This window comes from Fringilla coelebs, assembly GCF_963513975.1.
Source record: "Fringilla coelebs genome assembly, chromosome: 4".
NCBI lineage: Eukaryota > Metazoa > Chordata > Aves > Passeriformes > Fringillidae > Fringilla > Fringilla coelebs.
This window is the reverse complement of record NC_140032.1, coordinates 36,081,364-36,103,788: the sequence shown is the minus strand read 5'-3', so window position 1 is coordinate 36,103,788 and position 22,425 is coordinate 36,081,364. Positions and strand designations below refer to the sequence as shown.

Genomic DNA, 22,425 nt, shown 5'->3' with positions numbered 1-22,425 from the left:
GACACTGTGCCATAAAAGTGTTCCATGGTATTACAATTCAAAGAAGCAACTAATATGGCTTATTTAAACCTAAACAGGGAAGATGTAAGAGTTCTAATAGTTGTTCTCCTATTTAATAATGTGAAATCCAGTAAAGTAAAAGACCATCCAGGTCTTTTTTTTTGTTTGTTTTAGAAGAGCTGCGTGCTTTTCCAAAGTTGTGAAGTGCTTCTTAACCAGTATCTAAGTCACATTAACAAACTTCAAGGAATGAGTCAGAAAATTTGACACATTCATAAATTAAACTTCCTGGAATTATGTAATATATAGGAGATGAATGTGCATAAACATAACTGTATTCATCCTCCAAATGCTTCTGTGAAACAGTTGACTCCTTGCTTTCAATTTTGGTACAAGATCTCTTTGCATTGAATCAAAATGAAGCATTGCAAATTTTGATGTAATTTGTCTATTTCATAAGCTGTATGAATTTAATGAATTGAGGAAAAAAAAACCTTAAAATATAAAAAAGATTAAAGAATATGCTGCAATTAACAAAGTATAGGTAATTAAAGGAAAAAGAAATTCTTTGCAGGAATCAATGCTTTCTCATATGAAATATAGATTGTTAGGCTGTATACCTTGTGCTGAGATTATTTCAACGTACACCTTCCAGGGGAACAGTAATATGAAGTACATTGAATAAATTAAATTACTTAAAACTGTTAAATATGCTCACTGTAAAACCACCAGTACTGTCCTTAAGACTAGATCAAGTCCTTTAAGCTGTCTTCTCCAATCAGTAATTTGTCATTATATTGTAAAAATAAAAGAAAATATACAAGCACTAGTCTATTCTGTAATACTGTGGGATTCACTTAGGGTATTCTGGAAACATTTTCAAAATTAAAAATACACCAGAATTAAAAAAATTTAAGGACCATCAAAGAGTACTGTACAATTATACCACTATGTAACAGTATGTATAAATACTTGGCAGTAAAGCTTCAGTAGAGAGTGATTTTCAATGAAAAAGTGGTTAATTTGTTCGACAAGGAAAGTTTGCAATAGCAGATGTATCTTCTTTGGGTTTCATTCTTCTGTCCCACTGCAGCTGGTCATTGCAGGCCATGCAGGATCCTTTTCCTCCCCCTCATTGTTTTTAACTCTTCCAATCACTCCTCTGACGTGCATTTCTCACAAAAAGCCTGCTGCTGAGTGTGACAGCCAGATCTTTATGCACTGCAAGCCTGAATCTTGTTACTGGTGAATGTCCTCATGCCTGATGATTTTGTAGATTACCCAATAAAAAATGTTGAAAATCAGAAAGGCTAATGGGAAGCAAGCTCTGGATATTGTGTCTATCTTCTTGGCCCGGTCAATGAATACCTTTCTCATCTCATCAGGGCTTTTTGGTACAGGTTGAACAGGATTATTTGGCCCCTTTTGTGTTATTCCATCCTTTGCTTGCACACACGGGCCCACTCCATAGGCTGTAATGCTAAACTGACTGTCACGTGTATCATCCTCCTGTTGGAAAAAAAATAAGAGAAGAAAGGAAAAGAGCAAGAAGTATTGTTTTTTTAAAATTATTGTTTACAGAAATCTTACCTGCTGCTAAATACCAGTTGCACCATTACCTCATTGACTTCCTGAATCCACACCTTATCTAAACTTGTTGAAATTTCATCCCTGTCAGTCTACCAAAAATATTGCTGGATTGTTAACAAGCACAGAATTTTTCTATTTGTTTATAGAATCTGTAATCTATTTAGAGAAATGAGAAAGCCTAGTAAACTAGCGTCAACTGGGCACACAACTTGTGATTTGGTTTAAGTTTCCCCATTTACAGTAAACATGTACAGTCTTCAAAAGGACAAATGTCACACTGCTCTTTTAGAAAACAGCTAGTAAGTCTGTACATTGCCTTACAACCCCGGATCCTGGCCTCTAGAGATGCTCATCATAAAATCACTAATGATATGCACATTAATATATTAGTGAGAATCCTGCCTACTTGGCCACTGTATATTTAATTAATCTCATCTGTATGCCTAATTTCTGCTGTTCCCTTTGAATGCATCAGATAAAAAGAACAGTAGGCAAAGTGCCATAGTTTAAAATAAAGGGAATGGAATCTAAAGGCCAGATTTTTCTTCTGACTCATTCTTTTGTCAATCCAGGGGAAAACTGGCAAAGACATTCAGGATTAGGGAACTATAAAAGAAAGTGATTCTTTATCCCAGGACACAGAAACGGTAGATGCTTTGAAGATACACATATTTTCATAGCATGCAATTTAAAAATGTATCTTGTGTCTGGAGACATCTTTTTTACTTCTCTTTACCTAGGAATCCTGAAGTAATAAAAAAGGCATATATGCAGACAAATAAATGATACATAATCTGTGAAGTCTGGGCTAGATTTGGTTCTGAAATATATTCCAGTGTAATCCTTTTTTACATAGACTACTCAAGAATAATGATGTAATTTTGATGGCATTAACCATTTTTCAATACTAATTTTAAATTCAGAAATGTGAATTTTTCATGTCTAATTTCGCCTAGTTGCTTTAGGATTTTACACTTTTATGAAATACAGAAATTATTACATTAATTCTTAAATCAATATTTTGAAAAATGATTTTTATGGATATTATAAAAACAGTTGAGCAGCTGTCAATTTTTCTTTTGTAGGAGAATTTTGGATATTTTAAAGCTCTTCCTAGCTGAAATTAAAATAAGTCTGAAATATATTTATTTGCCAAAGCAAGTCAAATAATTACTATTTCAATTCAATAGTTAGAAGCATTTATTGTTTTACTTTAGCCTCTTTATAAAACTGCAATTTCTCAAAGAGCACAAATTAAATCTAAAGTTGCAAATTTTTCATTTTTAAAATGTATGACATTTTGAAAATCTGAAAACACTTTTCAATGAAGAATTAATTTTAAAAATTTAAAACTTTCATCAAATAATTGCTAATTAATTTGTTTAAAAAAGTCCGAGTTTTATTATCAGTATTAATTGAATATGTCAGCTACAAAAGAATGCAGATAAATTGCTGCATTTAAAATGAACTATTTGGTCATCAGCATGAGCATCCAGCAGAGCTGTAGATATCAACCTACTGAAATACTTCTTCATATATGTAAATTGGATAAATAGTGAGACTGATAAAGTCACTGAAACTGCTATATCTAAAATCTATATTAGAATTTGCCTTTAAAAAATAAATTAAAAAAAGAAAAATTAACATGAAAGAAAAGGAGGAGGAAAAATCACTGACTGACTTTACTATGGAAATGAAAAACAGAAATACAAAATGATAGGATCATTATTTGATGACGTGATAAAACAGGGATTTAATTACTGCAATAGTGTTCCTCTCCTGTCAGCCAAGAATGGAAAATAACATATTTAATGTAGTAGTATTCTAGAATAGTTGTAGTCTTGTGTTGCAGATAAGAGAAATATTAAGTTAGAAATGCATGTACTGTGAGAATTTACTATGAACTTGCCATTTAAATACCTCCATATGTACTGCACAGGCTGTGTAAGATAATAAAATTATTCTTTCGAGTAGCAGATTTCAGCTGTGCATGTTTTCAGGATCAGGAACTATATACTGAGATTTACTGTCTTTGTTTCAAGTTTACCTGAATGGAATGATCCCCTAGAATGTTTTAAAGGCCAGGTCTCTCCTTATTTTTGTGCTTACGGACCTCCTGTTTTTCATCTGCAAGCAGAGTCCTTGGAAATGCTCTCTGTAGTTGAACTGATGTGAAGGTCCTTGTAGGAGTCCAGCATTCCTGCCCAGTGTCTGTTGGATGGTGTCTCCAGGAGGGCAGGCAGGATGCCTGGAGCCAGCCAAGTCACACCCAAGTGCTGAGGCTGATGGATATGCAGGAAAGGACCTTCTGGAGGATACCAAGAGCCGCCAGAATTCCTTTCAGGGGCAGCAGCTTGAATATTCAAAATGGGGTTCTGCAAGTTTTCCAGCAGATTCATAATGCAGAAAGATCACTAGGTTGGCTTCAGGTTCATATCTGGGGGTGCTTGTGCACAGGAGGAAAGATGCAGTTACTGTTGTTATCAATATTAGCTTTGAGTGCCTTTTTGAAGGCATTTATGTCAGTGATATCCTTTTTCTTTTTTTACTATTGATTGACTTGGCTAAAATCCCTCTTTTTTACTAGAAATGTCTCAGAATGCATGTGTCTGAGTCTACAGATGTAAAAATCATCTGAAGGACAATACCCTACATGACCCAGTTGAGAGCCTTTACAGTGAATCTTCCTGAAAGAGTCCTGCATATTGGTTGAATGAATAGAATTATTTTTTTAAATGATAAGGAAGATTTTGTTTCTTTTGTGACCTTTTTAGTGCATTATCACAACAGAAAGCTATTTATTATAGATTTTTGTTAAAACTTTAAAAATCTTATTATAACTGAACTTCACTAAGAGCTTGATTTGAAAACATTTTTTATTCATTCAGGTTTAGAATGAACAACTTGAAAGTTGTTCTGCATGCAGTTACATTTAAATATTTTATCATTTCTATTGATAAAATAGAAATAGAAATTAATAAATGGAAATAGAAATAAATTAATGTAATTAATAAAATATTACATTAAAATATACATTTAAATAAAATATAACATTTAAATGTTTTATCATTCCTATTGATAAAATAGAAATAAGTTAATGTAATTAAGGAATGGAAAAAATTTAGATAAGAAGTTTTATTTGGAAAGTTAGAATTCTTTGGTGGTCTGAAGAAAATAATTTCAATTCATTTACTTCTGTATCAGTCTTGTTTTACAAAATACTTAGCTATAAATGAATAGAAAACTGTGAGTTTTGTGACTGTGGTGTTTTCAGTTAGTGTGCTTAGTAACAAATTTATCTTGAGAAATAACACGTATATAAGGGCTGAAAATAACTCCATAGCCATTTGATTGTAAGGGGTCATAACAACTCGAAAACTTATTTGAAGCCTTGACTTTGGTAATTTGAACACTCTTTTTTGTTGCTCAGTTTTGAGAAGGAAAGTGGTATTGAGTAGTTTTGCACTACAAACAGTGCAGAATTTTAGTACTATGTTTTAATCCAGATTAAACAGATCGAAATGGATTATGAAATTAACAAGACAGTGCCTTTACTAACATTTCACGTCATCACATACAGGTAGCAATGAAGGTATATGAAGTTCACATAGGAAGATGTTATTGTAGACAAAAGGACAGGGCCTCTGTTAATGATTGGATAGCACATTATGACAAATGGGACATCTTCTCAATAGTTTACCCTTAAATTTGTACTGTAGATTTGAGGCAAAGTCCCGTCTATACGTCCTGCACATCTCAAGCCATTGCTATGCTGTAATGATTCACTGATTTCATTTCCATCAAGAACTCCCTCAAAATACTTTCATCAAAATGGATGGTTGACCAAAAAGAAAACAAAAGAAAAAAGGTGTGATTACCATTAAAGACAATCTAGTTTGCATGTCTATTTTCCTCTCTAAAGATATGGTGATCTTTAGATTTTGAAAATAGAACTAATAGACTGAATATTCCCAAAACCTAAATATATTAACAGCTAACCTAAAATGAAATTGTTATTATTCAGTATGTGTAGACAGTTGATATTTTTCCCATACAGTGTAAATGCAACTGAGAAAAAACAAAGATCACAGATGTGTTTCAGTATCCCTGTATGACTTCTTTTTCTGCCTTTTTTTTTATTTTGTCTTTTAGGAAGGAAATGAATAATTAACATTCATTCTGAAGGAATGGTAGCATAATATTTCTGAATTGTTCTTTTCACTGGCCAGGTTTCTTTTTTTGTCATAGAACTGTGGCTCATATACTAAGTATCAAATGAAATCTCAAACTGGGAACCAAAATTGCCCTGTTCTCAGGACTGGTTATGCCATTTGTGTAATCATAAAGATATTAGACATTTTGGAAAAAATCTCCTATACCTACCGTGATGCTTGTTGGAAAAAAACATTGAGTATGTTGCAACAACAGCTTTCATTTGTAAATGAATTTATAACACAATCCCAGACACTTCCAAATTTTTGCTAGTTCTGTGAAACTGGGCTGGGCCTCTGAAAAGAAATTTGCCTTTAAGTAATTTGGAATCACTCAGTGAAGTCCATACTTACAATCATAAAAATGGTGGCCAGAGGGTGCAGTGGTACCTAAGAATTGTCTTTGGTGCTGCTGTTGTTGTCTGCGAAGGGAGGCCACAAATGAACCAGATGGTGTGTAAAAAAGGCAGTGACTGTAAGTGGCAAAAGCATAAGGAAAATGGCAAAGATAGATGAACTCTGGATGCCAAAATGTCTTGTTGCAGTTCTCTACAGAACTGTAATTTGTATAACAATAGAATTTACTGCAGGGAGTCTTATCCGAGTTCAAACATATGCTTCTTAATAGAGAGATTTCAGTTCCTCTGTGTTTTCAGAAGGACATAACCCATAGTTTACATTAATTTTTAAAATATTCAAAACTATGAAAACCTGAAAATTTGTTTGAAGATATGTTTAGAAATAAAATTGAATTCAATGATTCGAACAAAGCATCTGAAAAATACAGGAGAATCAGTAATTATGACATTTAGTCAGAAATAATCAGCTTTGTATTAGATGGAAAGCCAATGTCCCTGCAGGGTGCTTTTCTGAAAAAAGACCCAGAAGATATGGAAGATCACAATCATGATATGGGTCAATAACATGATGTTGTTTAAAAGGCAACTGGTTTGGATAAACAGCTGTATTACTTCATCACTTGATCCTTTGGCTGCTTTCAACTGCTACTGTACAGGTTTCCTGTTGTTCATGTTGCAAACATAGTTTTGAGGAATTATATGGACTTACTAGGAGAATTTCCAGGGAAGATGAATAAGAAAAAAACAAAACAAAACAAAAACCCCAAAACCCAAAGGAAGCCAAAACCAAGAATTGTGTCTGCTGGGAATATTGATAGAAAAGACTGAATGGAAATGTGCAAATGGTGACATGAAGGAATGAAGCAATCTGGTTTCTGTGTCTTTTCTAGACAAGTTATGACAGGCCAAAAAAACACATCAGTAAAAAAAAAACCTTTTTAAACAATTGGAATAGATTTCAGGGGACCTCATGGAATTTTTTTTGGCTGGGATGAATTAGGTATGAATGATCTTCACTTAAGTCAAGAAAATGGATCCACTTACCTCTCAAAGACACTGAAATTCAATCATAGGACTATTGCCTTTGTTACTTGGTAAAAGTAAATATTTCTTGCAATAAGCATATCTTACTAATTACAAAGAAAATAGACTTTGGAAATTCTTCAGCTGCCCTACACATACCTGAAATGAAACAGTTCCAACCTGAAACGGATCTATTTTTTGCACTTTTGCAACATGTCAAATCATTAGAAGTTTTGCTGTACCCTTGTAGATAAAATGCCAGTGGTGAAAAAAAATCTGTATTCAACACTTAGACTTCACTTGGTAAAAAAGCCTGATCTTAGGAAAATGTTCCAAGATGGCAAGCATACAGAATGAAACAGTCTAATAGGATATCCTATCTGCTTTATTTCTCTAATAGTTTTGGATGTAAATACTGAATAGAATATTGTTTTTCTCTTTGACAAGGAAGAAGATGTAATGTTCAAGGAAGCCCCTGAAGTTTACTTTAAATGCAGCCTTTTTACATAAACTCTTTTCACCTCTTGACTTTATGGTCAAATGAACATTTTTTAATACATGGCAGGTTTCAAAGTCAATAAAATCTAATCCCTGAGAGCCAGTGGCTGTTTGACCTAGTCCAAAGGAATAACAAACATACAGAACTTTATAAGTTTGAGCTCTAGTAACTGACTTTGAAAAAGACAAAAGAAGAAGGAAAACCAAGTTAATTTGAGTTATGATCCTAGGCCTGCATTTCCTGTTATAAATTGTGGTGAATAAATAATAATATTTGTGATAAGGAAGGCAAGTTATTAACTGCAGTTCTTAATCTGTATAACTCATGTATAATTCCTATAGCAGAGGGTTTAAGACGTGATCCAAATTTCTTATTGGATAGAATCTCCATGCTGTAATGTTTTAAGTCCTGCATACTTGTTGGGCAAGGAAAGGTTTCACAAAACATTGAGAAAGAGAGAAAAAATTAGCTGAGCTGTCCATAGAGTTTGAGAAGCTGCATTCTCAATGGTAACTCTGTCCAGGAGCTCTAACTCTACGTGGAATTAGAGTGAGTTAAAAAACATTTAATTAAAATAATATTTTCTGAAAAATTACTGTTTTCCTAAAATTATAACCTTGTACAGGAACAATGAATTTTATAGTAAATTTAGACTGAGAAGCTTGTCTCATGGTGAAACATATAGGTACAGGAAGAAGGGAAAGCCCTATACCCCTGAATATATTTAACACCCTCACCTGAAGGACATTATGAAGAAAATCATTGCAGATGTTCATTGCATCCTTCAGAATCAAAGCGAAGTACTTGGTACTTTATTGTACACTCTAAAGTCTCTAATTCTAACTCTGTAATTTCATGAGAATTTAGCAGGCAATCTACTTGAAGCTAAAGACTGTCTAACGAAGGGTAAAATTAGAATAAGGACTTTTAAGTGTGAATTCAAAAATACCGTGATCCAGAAAAATACTTAAGCCAAAGTGCTTATTCATGCACAAACCTTTTTTCTTTAAAAGTCCTTTTACTCTTAGAAGTCCTTTTCATATTGTGGTTCCTCTCTCACATACCTCCAGGCTGAAATTTAATTGATTGCTATTGCTGAATGAGAGCCTTTGGTGAATTTGGAGTCTAGCTAAGAGGGAGCTGAAAAGAAATTTAGTTTGATTCTGAGGAATGAAGATACTTTCTACCAGTTCCTAATCCTGTGGTCATAATAATTGACCTGCTTTTAAAAGTGATATCACTTAAGTTGAATCTGGTAAATTTGCTTGAGATCCAGAAGAAACAATAATACATGGTGAGAAAGATGAATGGACTAAAAGTATAGTGACATAATATATCACTTACCATGGCTGTTTGATACACAATTCACTTGTTGTGACTTACCTAGCCCCTATCAGTAATTCCTGTCTGCCCCACCCCATTCTTCCCATTCCAAGAACTAACTTGCCATATTCCAAGAACTAACACCTTGTAACAAAAGTGCTGTTTTTTTCTGCTACTATCAGCAGGAAGAAAGAAGAACATTTTTCATGGGATCAAACGTTGAACACGGGTACTTGCAGTCTGAATCATCCTCTAGTCTACAGTACGTGAGTTTCTCTGGGCAGCTGAAAAAGTCCAGGACTCACCACACAGAGACAGGCAAATGTATGAAAATTTTTCATTTTCACCTGACTGTCTGGCCTGCCTTTTAACACTGAGTCTTACTAACAGAGACTGCTTAGGTAGGCTTTACAGCAGTGCAGATCTTCTAAATGTGAGGGAAACTTGTAAAATATCTTCTTCTGCTGATGTAAGTAGCAGGCTAAGTCTTCAGCAATGAAAGATGGTTGAACTGAATCATTTAGCTATGGTCAGACTTTCATCCCCTAGTAATATTCCAGATAGTGACTGATAGTGACAGGCTCTGCGTTACATCGTTGGCAGGGGGTGCTCACTTAATAAGTAGACTGGACAACTACTTACACTTTGTAAAATCTGAAGTAGGAGTTAGACATTGTAAGAAATGTTCCTTATTGCTTGATTTAACCACAGATTTCAGAATTCTAACTTGTAACATTAGTTGTTTGGCTTTGCACGCTGGTAGTGAGTTATTTTACTGGTAGTCTGTATAGCTCCAGCTCTAATATAAATACTAACAACCATTACTATAATTAAGTTTCTTACCAATAACATGACCAACTAAAACAAAATTGCTGGACAGAAGAAAAAAAAACCCAAACTTACCAGCATTTTAAAGTAAAATGTTTGTTTTTCTACCAGTAATGTTAGCTGAATAAGTATTTTGTGTATTAAAAAATATGTAAGTGAAACATGGCTGAATTGAATATTAGAATAAAATGGGGAAACAGCATTTGTTGAATCTCACAGTAGTAAAAACTGCCTCACATACCAGTAACATTCATTCACGGAAGTATAATCTAACTCTTCCAACAGAGTGAAATTCAGGCTTGTGCAGATGGCTCCCACATGGCCCATGCCTCATTTAAATCCCTCTTAATCCCTCTTTCGAGAATTCAAGTTGGATTTATGCAATTCATAGTCCTTGTAGTGACCCTCTGCCTAAAGTGAATTTTATGCTGTGCTGCCATTTTATTTCTATTGCCCCTTCAAGCTGCAGTGTGTTGACCAAATTAACCCTGTATCTCGGCACAGCTCAGTCAGACCCTTTAAAAGCTGAGGACACCGTTACTTTTACCTTGCTCTTCTTCCTCTTGCGTCGGAACCGCAGGAGTTCTTTATGCTGCCTCGACACGAAGTTTACAGCTGCATACTCCAGCAGGGCAGAGAACACAAAGAGCAGACACACCGCCATCCAGATGTCAATGGCTTTGACGTATGACACCTATGAGAGGAGACAGCAGAAGCCTGAGTGTGTTAAAATGTTCCACAGATGTGAAGTTTAGTACTTCATGGCAGGAGGAAGTGCATTAATATCTCCATATCCCAGCAATACTTTTATAAAAATAAAAATTTGCATGAAAGTTAGACAACAATAGGAAGAACAATTCAATTTATAAATGTAGAGTTTTTGTTAAAAAAGTGTATTTTACAAAATGTGATTAAATCATTAACAGATCCTTATAGTGTATTACATCACAAACAAAATAATCCTCAAAAAACACACGCTCTTCCTTCATTTGTCCCACTGAGATCTGTGAATGACGCTAAGAAAGCAAAAAATAGCTTGCAGTGGGACCAATTGGAATTCCTGTATTGAAGTGGATGTGGCTGAAAGTTTCTGGAATAAAAATTAAGTAGAAGAAAGGAGATAGGTAAAGGAGATTGGTCTGACGGGTTCATTCTTTGCTAATATAGGCATAGGAAATGTATAGTTTCAAATTAGTATTGTAGTTTTGTCACAGTGAAAATACTGAAAATCAGAAACAGGTCAGAGCTCATTGCAATCCTGCATTGCCAAGACCAGATGCAGGACATGATCTGAACCTACTCTGTCTTTGCAGAGTTACAAGAGCTTTTCTATGTAAGCAAACATAGCTAACTTCAGGCCTCAAAATGGGACCAAATAATCTGCAGCTCTCTGTCAGCCTCTTACATTGTAGATTTTTGAGGTTTTAGAGCATTCCATTTTATCTGTTGATGCTAACTTCAGATACATTCAGTTCCATATATTTGGGTCACAAAGCATGCTCAAATCTGTTAGGGCTATCTGTTTTACTTAAAAAAAAGTTAATTAGATAAAAATATGGTGTTAAAATTAATTCAGAATTGAAATTTATTTATTTTATTGTATACATTTTATTTCTATTAGCTGCAATGGCACATGAACATGGTCAAGGTGTAAGCCTTAAAATGAAACAGAAAATATTTAAAGCAATTACAAGTAAGAAAACAGAAATAGTTAATCACAGAAATAAACTTTAAGTGATTTTCATTGTGTTTAGAATAATTTTGTGCAATTGTTTGGAGCTGTTAAGGTTCACATTTTTCTACATCTTAATGTAAATGTGTTTGTAACTAGTGAGCAAATTCATAATTTAGGCAGTTTTGAGAAAGGAATACAATTGAGAATCTATGGTAAGAATTTAGAATTTCAGTCATATCTGCTAGCATGTCACCAGATACTGGGATGTAAAAAAGGATGAGCCTGTCAATTGTTAAGCAGGGTATATATAAAACTGAATAACATTGTTTTGACTACTTGTTAAGGTTTATGGAATTAACTAGATACGTGGCTGGCTATATAGTAGAGACAGTGGAGAAATAGAATATATTTGATTGGAGAATCCCAAAACCCCTAAATATTTCAAACTTATTTATCTAGTTCAGGAAGTGGTTGGATGCTAGTAATTAAAACACATAAGGTTGACTGAAAGTGCTTGCCATAAAGCATTATGATTAACTTAGTACAAGCAAAGGAAGTTTAGCCTACCTTTGGAAGAGATGCTCGTGAACCTGAGCTTTGTGTTGTCATGGTCAGTACAGTAGTTATGCCTAAAGCCACTCTGGCTGGAGCTGCATCCATATTGATCCAAAATGACACCCAGGAGAGAATCACGATCAAGAGGCTCGGTATGTACATCTGGATGAGATAGTAACCCATCTGCCTCTCCAGGTGGAACCGGACTTCAATACACGTAAACTTTCCTTTTTACAACAAAGAAATATTCAAGAGAAATAGAATGCTTTTACTGTCAACATCTAGTGCACACTCTAAAGAATGTATGCTATGTCAAATATATTTGTTCTCTAGAAAAAGATTTGTGTTTTGAATTCTCCACAGTGACTTGTAATAAAGACAGTCCCCATTATAACAGGAGTATCTATTGGAAAGAAAAGGAGCAGAATATCTGAAAAATTAAGAATTTGATAAGATCTCAAATTCTTATTTTTTTGTAAAAATACCCTACAATTCATTATAACAATAGGAAATTTCCTCTGTGAGATCACACTTTTTTTATGACTTAGGATTTGGAAATCCCTCTGTGTACAAGGAAAATGCTTGCTTCCCCATTGTAAAATATCTCCTTTTTATTTTGTTCAATTTTAAACTTAATTTTATTTTTATTAAAAATTGGGAAAATATAGTGATAGCATGGGCATTAGATTATCAATAGAAGAATCTGGAAAATCTCTCCCTGTGTCCCCATTCAAATGGTTTCAGCTCAGAAGATAAATGATCAAGATTCAAACACTGACTGAAGACTAGAAAGGCCAGAGATTAGGAAACTTTAGGAAGGAGATTAAATGACCTAGTTTTATCCAGGTACTAAACATTAGGCAACTTCTACTGACTTATTCAAACTAGAAAAAAAAAATCTACTGGTAGCTCATAAAAATTTCATAAACCCATATTTTTAGATTAACCAGATTGTTGTGGGGTTAGGTTTTTTTTTTTCCACCCTGCAAACTGTAGATTACTTCACAGATATTGACCCAGCCTCATTAGATTTTCTAATTCTGCCCAATGGCCATATTAGTCACATAAGGATGGTGCTGAAGGCAATGCTGTTACTGCAAGTGGTGTATACATAAAACAGTTTCTCACAGCAACAAATACACATAACTCATTTTCTTCCTTATTTTGAGTGAAAATTTTTCGTAATTCTAAATTTAACAAGGAAGGCTATATTCTTATATATTTCTTAAGTGGTATGAAGATTTTCTGTTATGTTTCCCACTCACTTTTGAATTATATTCTCCTAATCAATTTCTAGTTGCCAAAATGCCATCTTATACAAATTTTTTCCACATTAATAGAGGCTTGATACTTATCAGATTAAAAAAATTATGTAATGGATTTAAAAGCTTATACTATACTAATATATTATGTTTTATGTGACAATAGTGTTAGGCATACAGAAATGAACTTCAGATAAAGTAAAACAAATATTTTTTATTCTGGGGATATTGAGTGCTTCTGAACTTTATCATTTTCACAACAGTTCTTTTAAGAGGACACTAATTTTTCTATGATACTATAATGAGTGTAATTTTATGACAATTTTATTCTGCTGAACCACTAAAAAAATTAGAAAGACATTAGTTATGATGTTTAATTTTAAGGTTACATTCTGTATTTCAGGAGTTTTATATCTTCAAGCTCAATTATTAGTTCCTTTCCTAATTGCCAGCGTTTTCTGAATCCTGTCTACACTCCCGAAATCTGTGTCCCAGATCCTGGCTCCACCATCTGCTACCACAGCTTCAAGACTGATTTCTGCCTCAGTCACGGGATGAAATCCTGGTTTAAAAAAGTGAATGGGATTTAGGTGTTTAGTTGAGAAAAGGCCAGGATATTCCCCTAGGATATTCCCCTACGTTTCTCTTCCATTGTCTTCAAAAGGACACCTAAGCAATCTAGTGTTTCACTTAGCAGTTCAGTACGCCCCACATAACCAGAAGTTCTGCACTGACTGGCCTTTGTTGGAATCATATTCTTACTTCAAACTGGTTCTTACCCTGAGGATTTCTTTTTTTGTAACATTCTGTGTGTTAATTCAGCAGCCTTGGACAGCAGCAGTCTGTGCCTCACACATCACAGAAAATCGTGGTGGTAAGGAGTGACAGAAATGCATCAGCCCAATCTAGGTCTAAGCAAAGCCATTTCTTTTGGCATCATATCAGTAAGAATGGCTCAGCATGCAACATTTTCTTCTTACAGGGTCCTATATTCTCCTTGCAAATCAAATTAGGAAGGAAAACTGAGGAACATCAGACTGCATAATATATGCACTTGCATGCATGAAGTGTCAACAAACATTGGCTATTTTTTGTATGTTGGTTTTTTCCCATCCCGAGAAATGTGGGATGAGAGATCTGACTTTCTTTCCTGAGGACTCCAGTGGACTTGGACTATTACAGACCACTCAGGAGAAAAATTCTGTGGTCCTCAACAGTGAACAGTAAATAATATAGTAGCTATGGATTTTTTTTTTGTGGTCGCAAATTTGACAGATCCAATTGAACAAAGGAGCAAGACAAGAATAATTGTAAGCAACAGAATCCTAAAAAAAATTTAAGAGATTCTAAATGAAAGAAGTGTGAATGGAATATATTGTAACCCCAGGGAAGGAGAGAAAAAAGCAGGGATAATGAAGAGGCAAGAACTAGAACTGCTTGATGTGTCAGAGGAATTATACAAAAGCAGTTTTTGCTTGGTTTAGTATTTTTGTAAATATCTTTGGCCAAGGGAAAAAACCCTCCAAACCTATAACACCAAGGCCAAACAAAAAATTGAAAAAAAAAGAAAAGAAAGTGGAGTCTGTCTCAAAGTAGAAAAATACCTTAGCTTAGCTCCACAACATGTGTGACCTAGAGTCCTGCCTTTGCTTTAGACCCAGAAAGCTTTTGGACTTGCCAGGCATACTTCCAGTGCTTCCTAGTCAAGACTACTGTGTTCCTCTCTTCCTGTACAGCACTGAAAAATGAATATATAGCATCTCCTCAGCAAGACTGGTGGCTACCCATCTACCCTTCTCTGTTGCTCCACCACTGAGTGTTGGAGAAAGGCTGCAGGTGGCAGTCAGTCTCAGCACTGTGCTCGCAGCAGTTGCTGGTCTAAGTGTGAAAGAGTTGATGTTAGCTTTTACCCTTCCTGACTGAAATCAGAACCACCTGCATAAACTTGGCTAATGAAGCTGAGTGGAAAAAATAAAAAACTTGCTCTAGCAGATGTGAGTTCCAGCCAGCAGAGGCTGTGCTGTTTTTTCCCATCTGAGGCAGCATCCAGCTGTGGGCCTCCTTTCTCTTCCTGTATTCCATTTCAAACTCAAAGGCAGGCTAGCTGTGGTTTGATCTATTTGACTGGATGCTTGAATGGGTCAGAAGAGAGATGCCCATAAAGAGACATACCCATAAAGTCATCTCAGCTGGGGAATGAGATAGAAAAGCAACTAAGAGCATTGCTCTACTAATTCATTTGCAGTGCATGAGGGGTAAGATCCAGTTCACTTTGATATGCACTGTGAATGTCCCAGGGAGTGCCTAGCAGGAGGACAGGAATCCCTTCTGGTATTGTGGCTTTGCTGAGGCTGAGCAACAAATTAAGACCTGATGGCAGTTTCAGATTAAAGCTAAATATAAGTGTGCACACAATCCATAAAAGGGATTTTTGTAAAGTAAAGAAAAGAAAAACTATGCAGGGCTTCCCAAAATAAATATTTTTTCTTGAATTGAGGTTACATTGTTTGTAAGTCTAGCCTAACCAGGGATTTAAGTGCATGAAAGGCCCCAAAAATGTTGACTCGATGAGCATTGTACCTCGATGAGCATGTGGAGTGAATATACTGGTGTACATGCATGTGATGATGCATTTTTATCTCTTACCCATATTCTTTGGTAACAACAATGTTAGAGTTGCTGAACTGGCAAGATTTCCATGCAATGTCCATGCTGAAACCATTTGTGTAGTGAAAAAATAAAATTGTAGTCAGTCTATATGATTTTTCTTTTCCTCAGAAAGCACAAATTGCTTTTATTTGGAGTCAGTGTCTAGATCAAATACTATTTTTGTCGTTTCTTTCATGGCCAACCCAAGAGGAGTATTTTTCTACTTCAGGTCATCTTCACACTACACAGCCTCCTCAGATTGCGGCATGTGCTGTTTAAAAAATGGGCTATGCAGGCAGCAGCATGCTTGTGTCATTAAAAGGTACCGTCAGAAGTGTGGGATGTGCAAGAAAAAGCAAGCATAAGTTGTAAATTCAAGCCATAAAGACTCCTCTTTTGTAGTTTGATCTGTCGCAAACTGTCCCAGAGGTAAGAGCTGGTAAAAGTTAAAAGTATTTGTCTCCTTTTAGCAGCCCTTAAAGTGTCTTTTGGGGAAAGACTTTCTTACTGTACACCTACAATGTCATAAACATGTTACGATTCCCAGGAAGACTGAGTAGCTGTTTCTGAAGCTATACAGAAAGTTTTAATAAGGGAGAATTACTTCGGGATTCTGAGTCAAGGAAATAGTGTGCCTTAGAAATACTTAAGAAAGAAGTTACAACTATTAAACTGCTATAAAATTTAAAATTAATAACATAGATAAATATGAAATGAATAAGTATAAACAAATGAGAAAAAAAATAAGCATGCAGAGTTCGACTGTTAATCCATGCAGAATGGAGAGTTATCTGCTGAAGATTCTTGGTACTACTTTAGATAGTAGTAAATGGTAGCCTGACCTTGTAAGTCATTGATAATGCTAATAAATTATTTACTGTGAACTATCTTATGGATGTAGAGAGGACTGTGGCTGAAAGACTATACAGCTTAATGAAATTACATGAATCTATTCACTTAAAATAAGAAACTTATGCTTGGTGAATACTGAAGATTTAAAGCTTAGCAAAATTGAACAGTTAGGCAAATCTTAATAAATCTTTACAGCACTCTGCAGAATATGTGCCTTGGATCTGGGAAGTAAATATTTCATATTCTGATTCCAACACATCTGTCAGCATGGATGTAGACTACACAATTCTGATTTTACCAGTGACTGATAGCCAACAAGTAGCCAGTGTAGCAATCAAAATATTGCTAGTTATGGAGATTTGCTAACAGAATCCTGGGGCAATTGAACTGTGATAATGTTCTGTCCTGGTTCTGTTCCTTTGCAACAGCACTTCATTTTTCCTCTTGAAAAAACAGCTAGTGACAAAGGCTTAGCACGAAATTAGAGAAAAAAACCTGAGAGATAGCAGGAAAGGAGAAAGGGAGAGTGAGACTACTTCAGTGGCTAGGATATGCTCAACCTAAATGGCTGACTTAGATTTACATCTCTTTATACAATAGAGAGCTTCTCTGACTTGTCTGTCTTCAGGAAAGCCATTTCTTAAGCACCTAAATTCCTCTACTCCCTATATCCTGAAAGAGATCCTAAATTCAAAATGAGCTGGAAAACTGCATTAGACAGAGGATTTCCTTCTCAGTGTTATTCTAAACCTCTGCTGTATTTAACATTTTTAGACATGTAAAAAACAGATTTTGTCATTTTATGTGGAAAAAATAACATATTGTAAAAGCCAGCTGACACCCTTTTCTCTATAGAGATAAAAGTAATAATAGTTCTTCTCAAGACACAAGTTAGACTCTTCCCCCAAAAGAAAATAATAGGTGGACTCAAGAAAGGGATTTTGTATGGGTTGGTGTAATATGTGCACTGCATCTCATGCCTTTGACTGCTTTCTAAAGTTTAATACCTTGGATTAACAGGTTCTTTCTAAATGGTTGTCACTGCCATGCTTTGAGTATTCCTATCTACTCCCGGTACAAGGACAAGTATTTACTCAAAACAAATATCTGTTGCAGGACAACCCACACTGAGGATAGTTCATGACATATAATATATATTGCAAATATGATCAATTTTATCTTCTAACTGAAAAAATGTCTTCGTTGAAAATAGACAGTCTTGGGAGGAAATAAAATATATTGCCATAAGAGGGATCCCATAGACCACCAGCACTTTCCTTTTGTGCTTTGTTAAGTGCTTTCTTCTTTCCTCTGCATCTGCTAAAATTAAGATTGCAATTAACATCTCTTGGCAACAGCATGTTATGTATAACACTGCAGTCAGAATAGCAGATGATGTTCATAGAGAGGATGCAGGAGAATGAAATATAAAAACTGATTTTTTCATGAGGCAACACTGTCCCCTTTACTTTCTCTCCTGTTTGAGTTATTATCAGGATCAGTGCAAGAAAAGCAGTCTGTTCGATTTTACCTTTTTCAGTAAAGACATTTCCTTTTTATTCTTCCAAGAATGTGACACTTTTGTTTGAGAGCAGCTCTGCTTTACTTATTACTGAAATACAGCTAAATGCTTTCTGTTGCTCTGCCTTCCAGTGATAAAATTTTTTAAGCAAAAAATAAAATTAATAAATTATGTGTATGCAAAGCTCATTATTTCAAGAGATTTTACCTATAAAACTGATTGCATATAAGTAAACTTAGCTGAAATAATTTTCATACTTTTCTATGAAGAAGTAAGGATAATAAAAAAGCACTTGGTAAGTGCAGTCTCTAGAAACTTTCCAATTTGCACTTTAATATAAATTGCAATTTGAGTGTATTTTGCTGATAAAAGCTGCTTATAAAAGTACTCATATTTCCCTCATCATAAAATAGATAAAACATCATATCTATCTTCATACAGCCTGGATAGAAATTATGATTTTCCAGTGTCTAACACATAGACTAGACGAATTTTCATTTACATGGCACTTGTCTATGTATCTAAAGCCAAGATTCACTAAATGACTCTAGGAATATACTACCATTCAGTCTTTCTTTCAAGTCCCAGTCTGTGGATATCAGCAGTATATTGGGGGAAATCAGTGCTGAGGCTGTCCCCTGACTTTGACTACATAGATTCCTGGACAGGAAGGAAGTGCCTTTACATAGCTGTATTTGGAAAAAAATACTGAGGCAAGTGGTAAACATGACATTGGGGTGAGACTGATAATGACTGCAGCAAAAGACAGTTGAAAATAAATATGGAAAATAAAAACTATTTCTTTTTCATCTTGATAAATTTACATTTCTGGTTCTCAAGTCCCTCAGAAAGGAGAACCAAGCTGCATCGAGCAGGACCTCCGTAGGCTGGAGAAGCCGCACGACATCATGGCAAAGACAAATGCACAGATGGGTGATGAGGATAGAGTAAACCCCTGCCCTGATACAAGCTGGGGGTGGGCTGGGTAGGCAGCAGGTCTCCCAGGCTTGGGAGCCTGAGAGATATCAACAGAAGTCTTGTGATGTGAAAGACTTGTCATGTGCTGCACTGCGTTAGCCGGGACAGAGAGGGAAGTATAAATTAAACTAAAGAGACATCCAGATGTAATGTTTCCACTTCAGGACAGATGATGAATTTTTATTCAATGAATCTTTAAAGTAGAATGCTCAAATTTTCATCAGTGCAGGGTTGAAAACTGTAACCTCTCTGCCCTTGAGAAAAATGCCTTGTTGGAATCAGACTGCCTTTTTGTGCGCCTAGGGATGGTCACATCCTCAGCCTTCCAGAGGCTGTTTTACAAAGTGTTTATAATTTCTGCTTTTCCAGTGAAGGAATGAGCAGCTTCAGAGATTTCACACCCATAGACTATCTCCTGGGTAAAAAGTACAAAGCTCCTTTTTGGAGAAATGCTCTAGGAAAAGAAACCTGAGGGAGTTAAAAAGTCATGTCTTAAAAAGCACTCCTTTAGTCTCAGAAAGAGTTGTTTAGGTGTTTGTCAACCCAAGCAAGGGTTTGAGTTGTTGTCAGAGTAAGACATTGAAGTTATGTCTCCTTTAATGAATGCCATCAAGCTGGCAGCAAGCTGGCTGAATATAAGGCACTAGGTTGGTTGAAGGTGAGACTTAGAAGGGCCACAATCTACAGGAGTGAAGCACCTTTTTTGACAATGGTGGAACAAATGTGATCATGAGGAAAAAATGTGTTTGGGATGTGCATATTAGGAAGTCAGATGGGAAGTGTGGAGCTAAGGAAACATGCTGCTCATCAAGATTGCAATTATCAGAAAATGTTACACACAGAATCTATCAGTTCTGGCGGTGAGTGCAGCAATCATAACTCCGCTGTTTCCAGGACCACTACATCCAATTCTTTGATGCAAAAGGCATTATTAGACCCAAGACAATTCCGAGCAGCATCACTCAAGTGTGGGTGTAAAGCATTATCCATGATGCAGGAGTAAAGCCAAGACTCATTTATGCCTGTTAGCCAATGCCATTATGTATCAATTCATGCTAATGTACATTGGGCTTTTTGCAGCTGTGTTTGAAATAACATTTAGGTGTTGCATAACAGCCCAGGGAAGAAATTAATGTCACATTATGTGGCAAAGCAAGACCATCCTTGTAATGCAAATGGTTCATGTGTGATTTTTCTAGTTGTTATGATTCTACTTCACTTTCCAAATTGGTCACTGCGGATATGCCTGTGGATGCAAAACATGAAAATTATCAGAAATGTTGCTGTGTCACTTCAGAACACAAGATTTGATGAGCCATTTTGCTGTACTGTTGCTGAAACTGGTATGTCTCTATATTTAGACATATATTTATTTTTTGAGCTCTGGTTACAGTGAACCATTTTCAATTGGGCATGAAACACTGATGGGACATGCACTGATGAGTTTCCACATACTGTCCTGAAGCTTCATGCTAATTTGCTTCACAGGGAGAATTTTGGGATTTTTTTCTGTTTTACAGGATGTCTCAGAAGAGCTTTCCACCCTGTATTGTTACTAAATTTAGTTTGAAAACTCTTCCTTGGTCACTTCTGCATACCAGCTGCAGTTGTTTAGCATTATTTTAAGAATTCATTTTATCTAATCTGTCATAGGCTAGAGAAACAGACTTAATATCATGTTTTAAAAATTGCTTTTTGTAAATTTTGGTTCTTGTGGAGAATCCTAAAGGCATATCTGCCTGCAGCATCTCATTGCAGAAGCCTTAAGAAAGCACAGTACTGGTCACGTAACCAAGTGACATAGTGAAAATAGTTGTTGTTGTATTTTAATATAATGTTTATGGGGTTTTAGCCTACAAATGGTAGTTAATATTAATTAATAATATTGGTTATAACAAAGAAATAAAAGGAATTCTTACTCTCCTAGAAACCAAACCCCTCTAATCTGATTACATTTGCTTAATACTGAAGATTTGAATTAAAATAATAATACTTTGGACAAAATACTGTTCTCTTGAAGAGGAGGCTCTCACAATAAATGTAATCCTTCTGGGGTAAAACCACCTTGTCTTTCTGATTTGCCCTGACAAAGTTCTGTACCTGTAATTTTGGTGCTCTAACTCAGAGCAGGCCACTCAGCTGCTTCCTCTGGTGAGGACATACCTTTCCACCTGCTGTTCATCATCAGCATCATATTTTTTCCCCCTGCCCATCACAGGCAGGTCCCACAGCTCTGCAATTGCTTTATCTTTTGCTGACATCTTTTAGCATTCCCATCCTCTAACTACATCCAGGCTTCCAAGGTTTCTGTGTTATCCAATGCCTTGATTTTTTTTGTGGACAAGTTAAATGGTCCAATTACTTTCTCAGTATAGGTATGAGCTTTATCTTTCCAGGGCTGTGGGTTGCAGTCACATCTTAGAGCATGTTTGGGCACAGAAATGCAGTTTGGCCAAAGCAGTACAGAATACAACAGGCTGCTGGTTGACCACACTGTCCTCTAGACTTACTGCAGTAAACCCCTCCTCTCACCTAAATGTGCCAGAATTGCAGACACAAGCACACTTGTAGCCACATCTTGAGAACCATGAGGCCTCACATGCAGTTAATAACACCTCTTGCTCCTGCCTCTCCAGTCAGCTTAGGGCAAGAATGAGAAAACAGTACATATAAATTGAACCCACGTAACCTAACCTAATGTGCCTAGGCATAGTATATGTTACTATTTTCCTATTTTTCATTAGATAAAAATTGATATCAAGTTAAATAGGCTTGAAACAGAGATTTTTCCTTCAAAATATTGAAAAAATGAAGTTTTAGTCCAAATCACAGGGTTTGAACTCAGACGATTATAATGTAAGTTCTCAGACAAATGAGTAAGAGTACAACTCAGGTTTGGATGGAGAGTTTGGAAATCCCTGAAAATTCTGAGATTTCAAACCAGGTTTCCATTCAGTATGATGTTAAGCATCACAATAGTGTCTTAATTTCTCAGAGATTTTGGATGCATCATGTTATGCACATGAACTTCAGAAAAAAGAGAAGAGTACTCCATACCATGATTTCTCATTAGTTAATATCATATACAGGATATAGAAT

At 35.5% G+C, this 22,425-nt stretch overlaps 1 protein-coding gene across 3 annotated transcripts in view; it reads right to left on the bottom strand.

Annotated features, from left to right (window-relative positions):
- Positions 1-1,239: 1,239 nt before the first annotated feature.
- Positions 1,240-22,425, bottom strand: part of GLRA3 (glycine receptor alpha 3) — a gene marked incomplete at both ends in the record, with an annotated part of 80,272 nt that continues 59,086 nt past the window's right edge. Inside the window, 4 exons of one of the 3 annotated variants that reach the window (XM_084204430.1) lie at positions 1,240-1,509; positions 5,291-5,410; positions 10,381-10,527; positions 12,076-12,290. In XM_084204430.1, coding sequence (XP_084060556.1) covers positions 1,240-1,509; positions 5,291-5,410; positions 10,381-10,527; positions 12,076-12,290 — 752 coding nt within the window. Of the gene's footprint in view, positions 1,510-5,290; positions 5,411-10,374; positions 10,528-12,075; positions 12,291-22,425 lie in introns of all 3 variants that reach the window. The other 2 variants (XM_084204431.1, XM_084204432.1) reach the window with 2 other exon arrangements.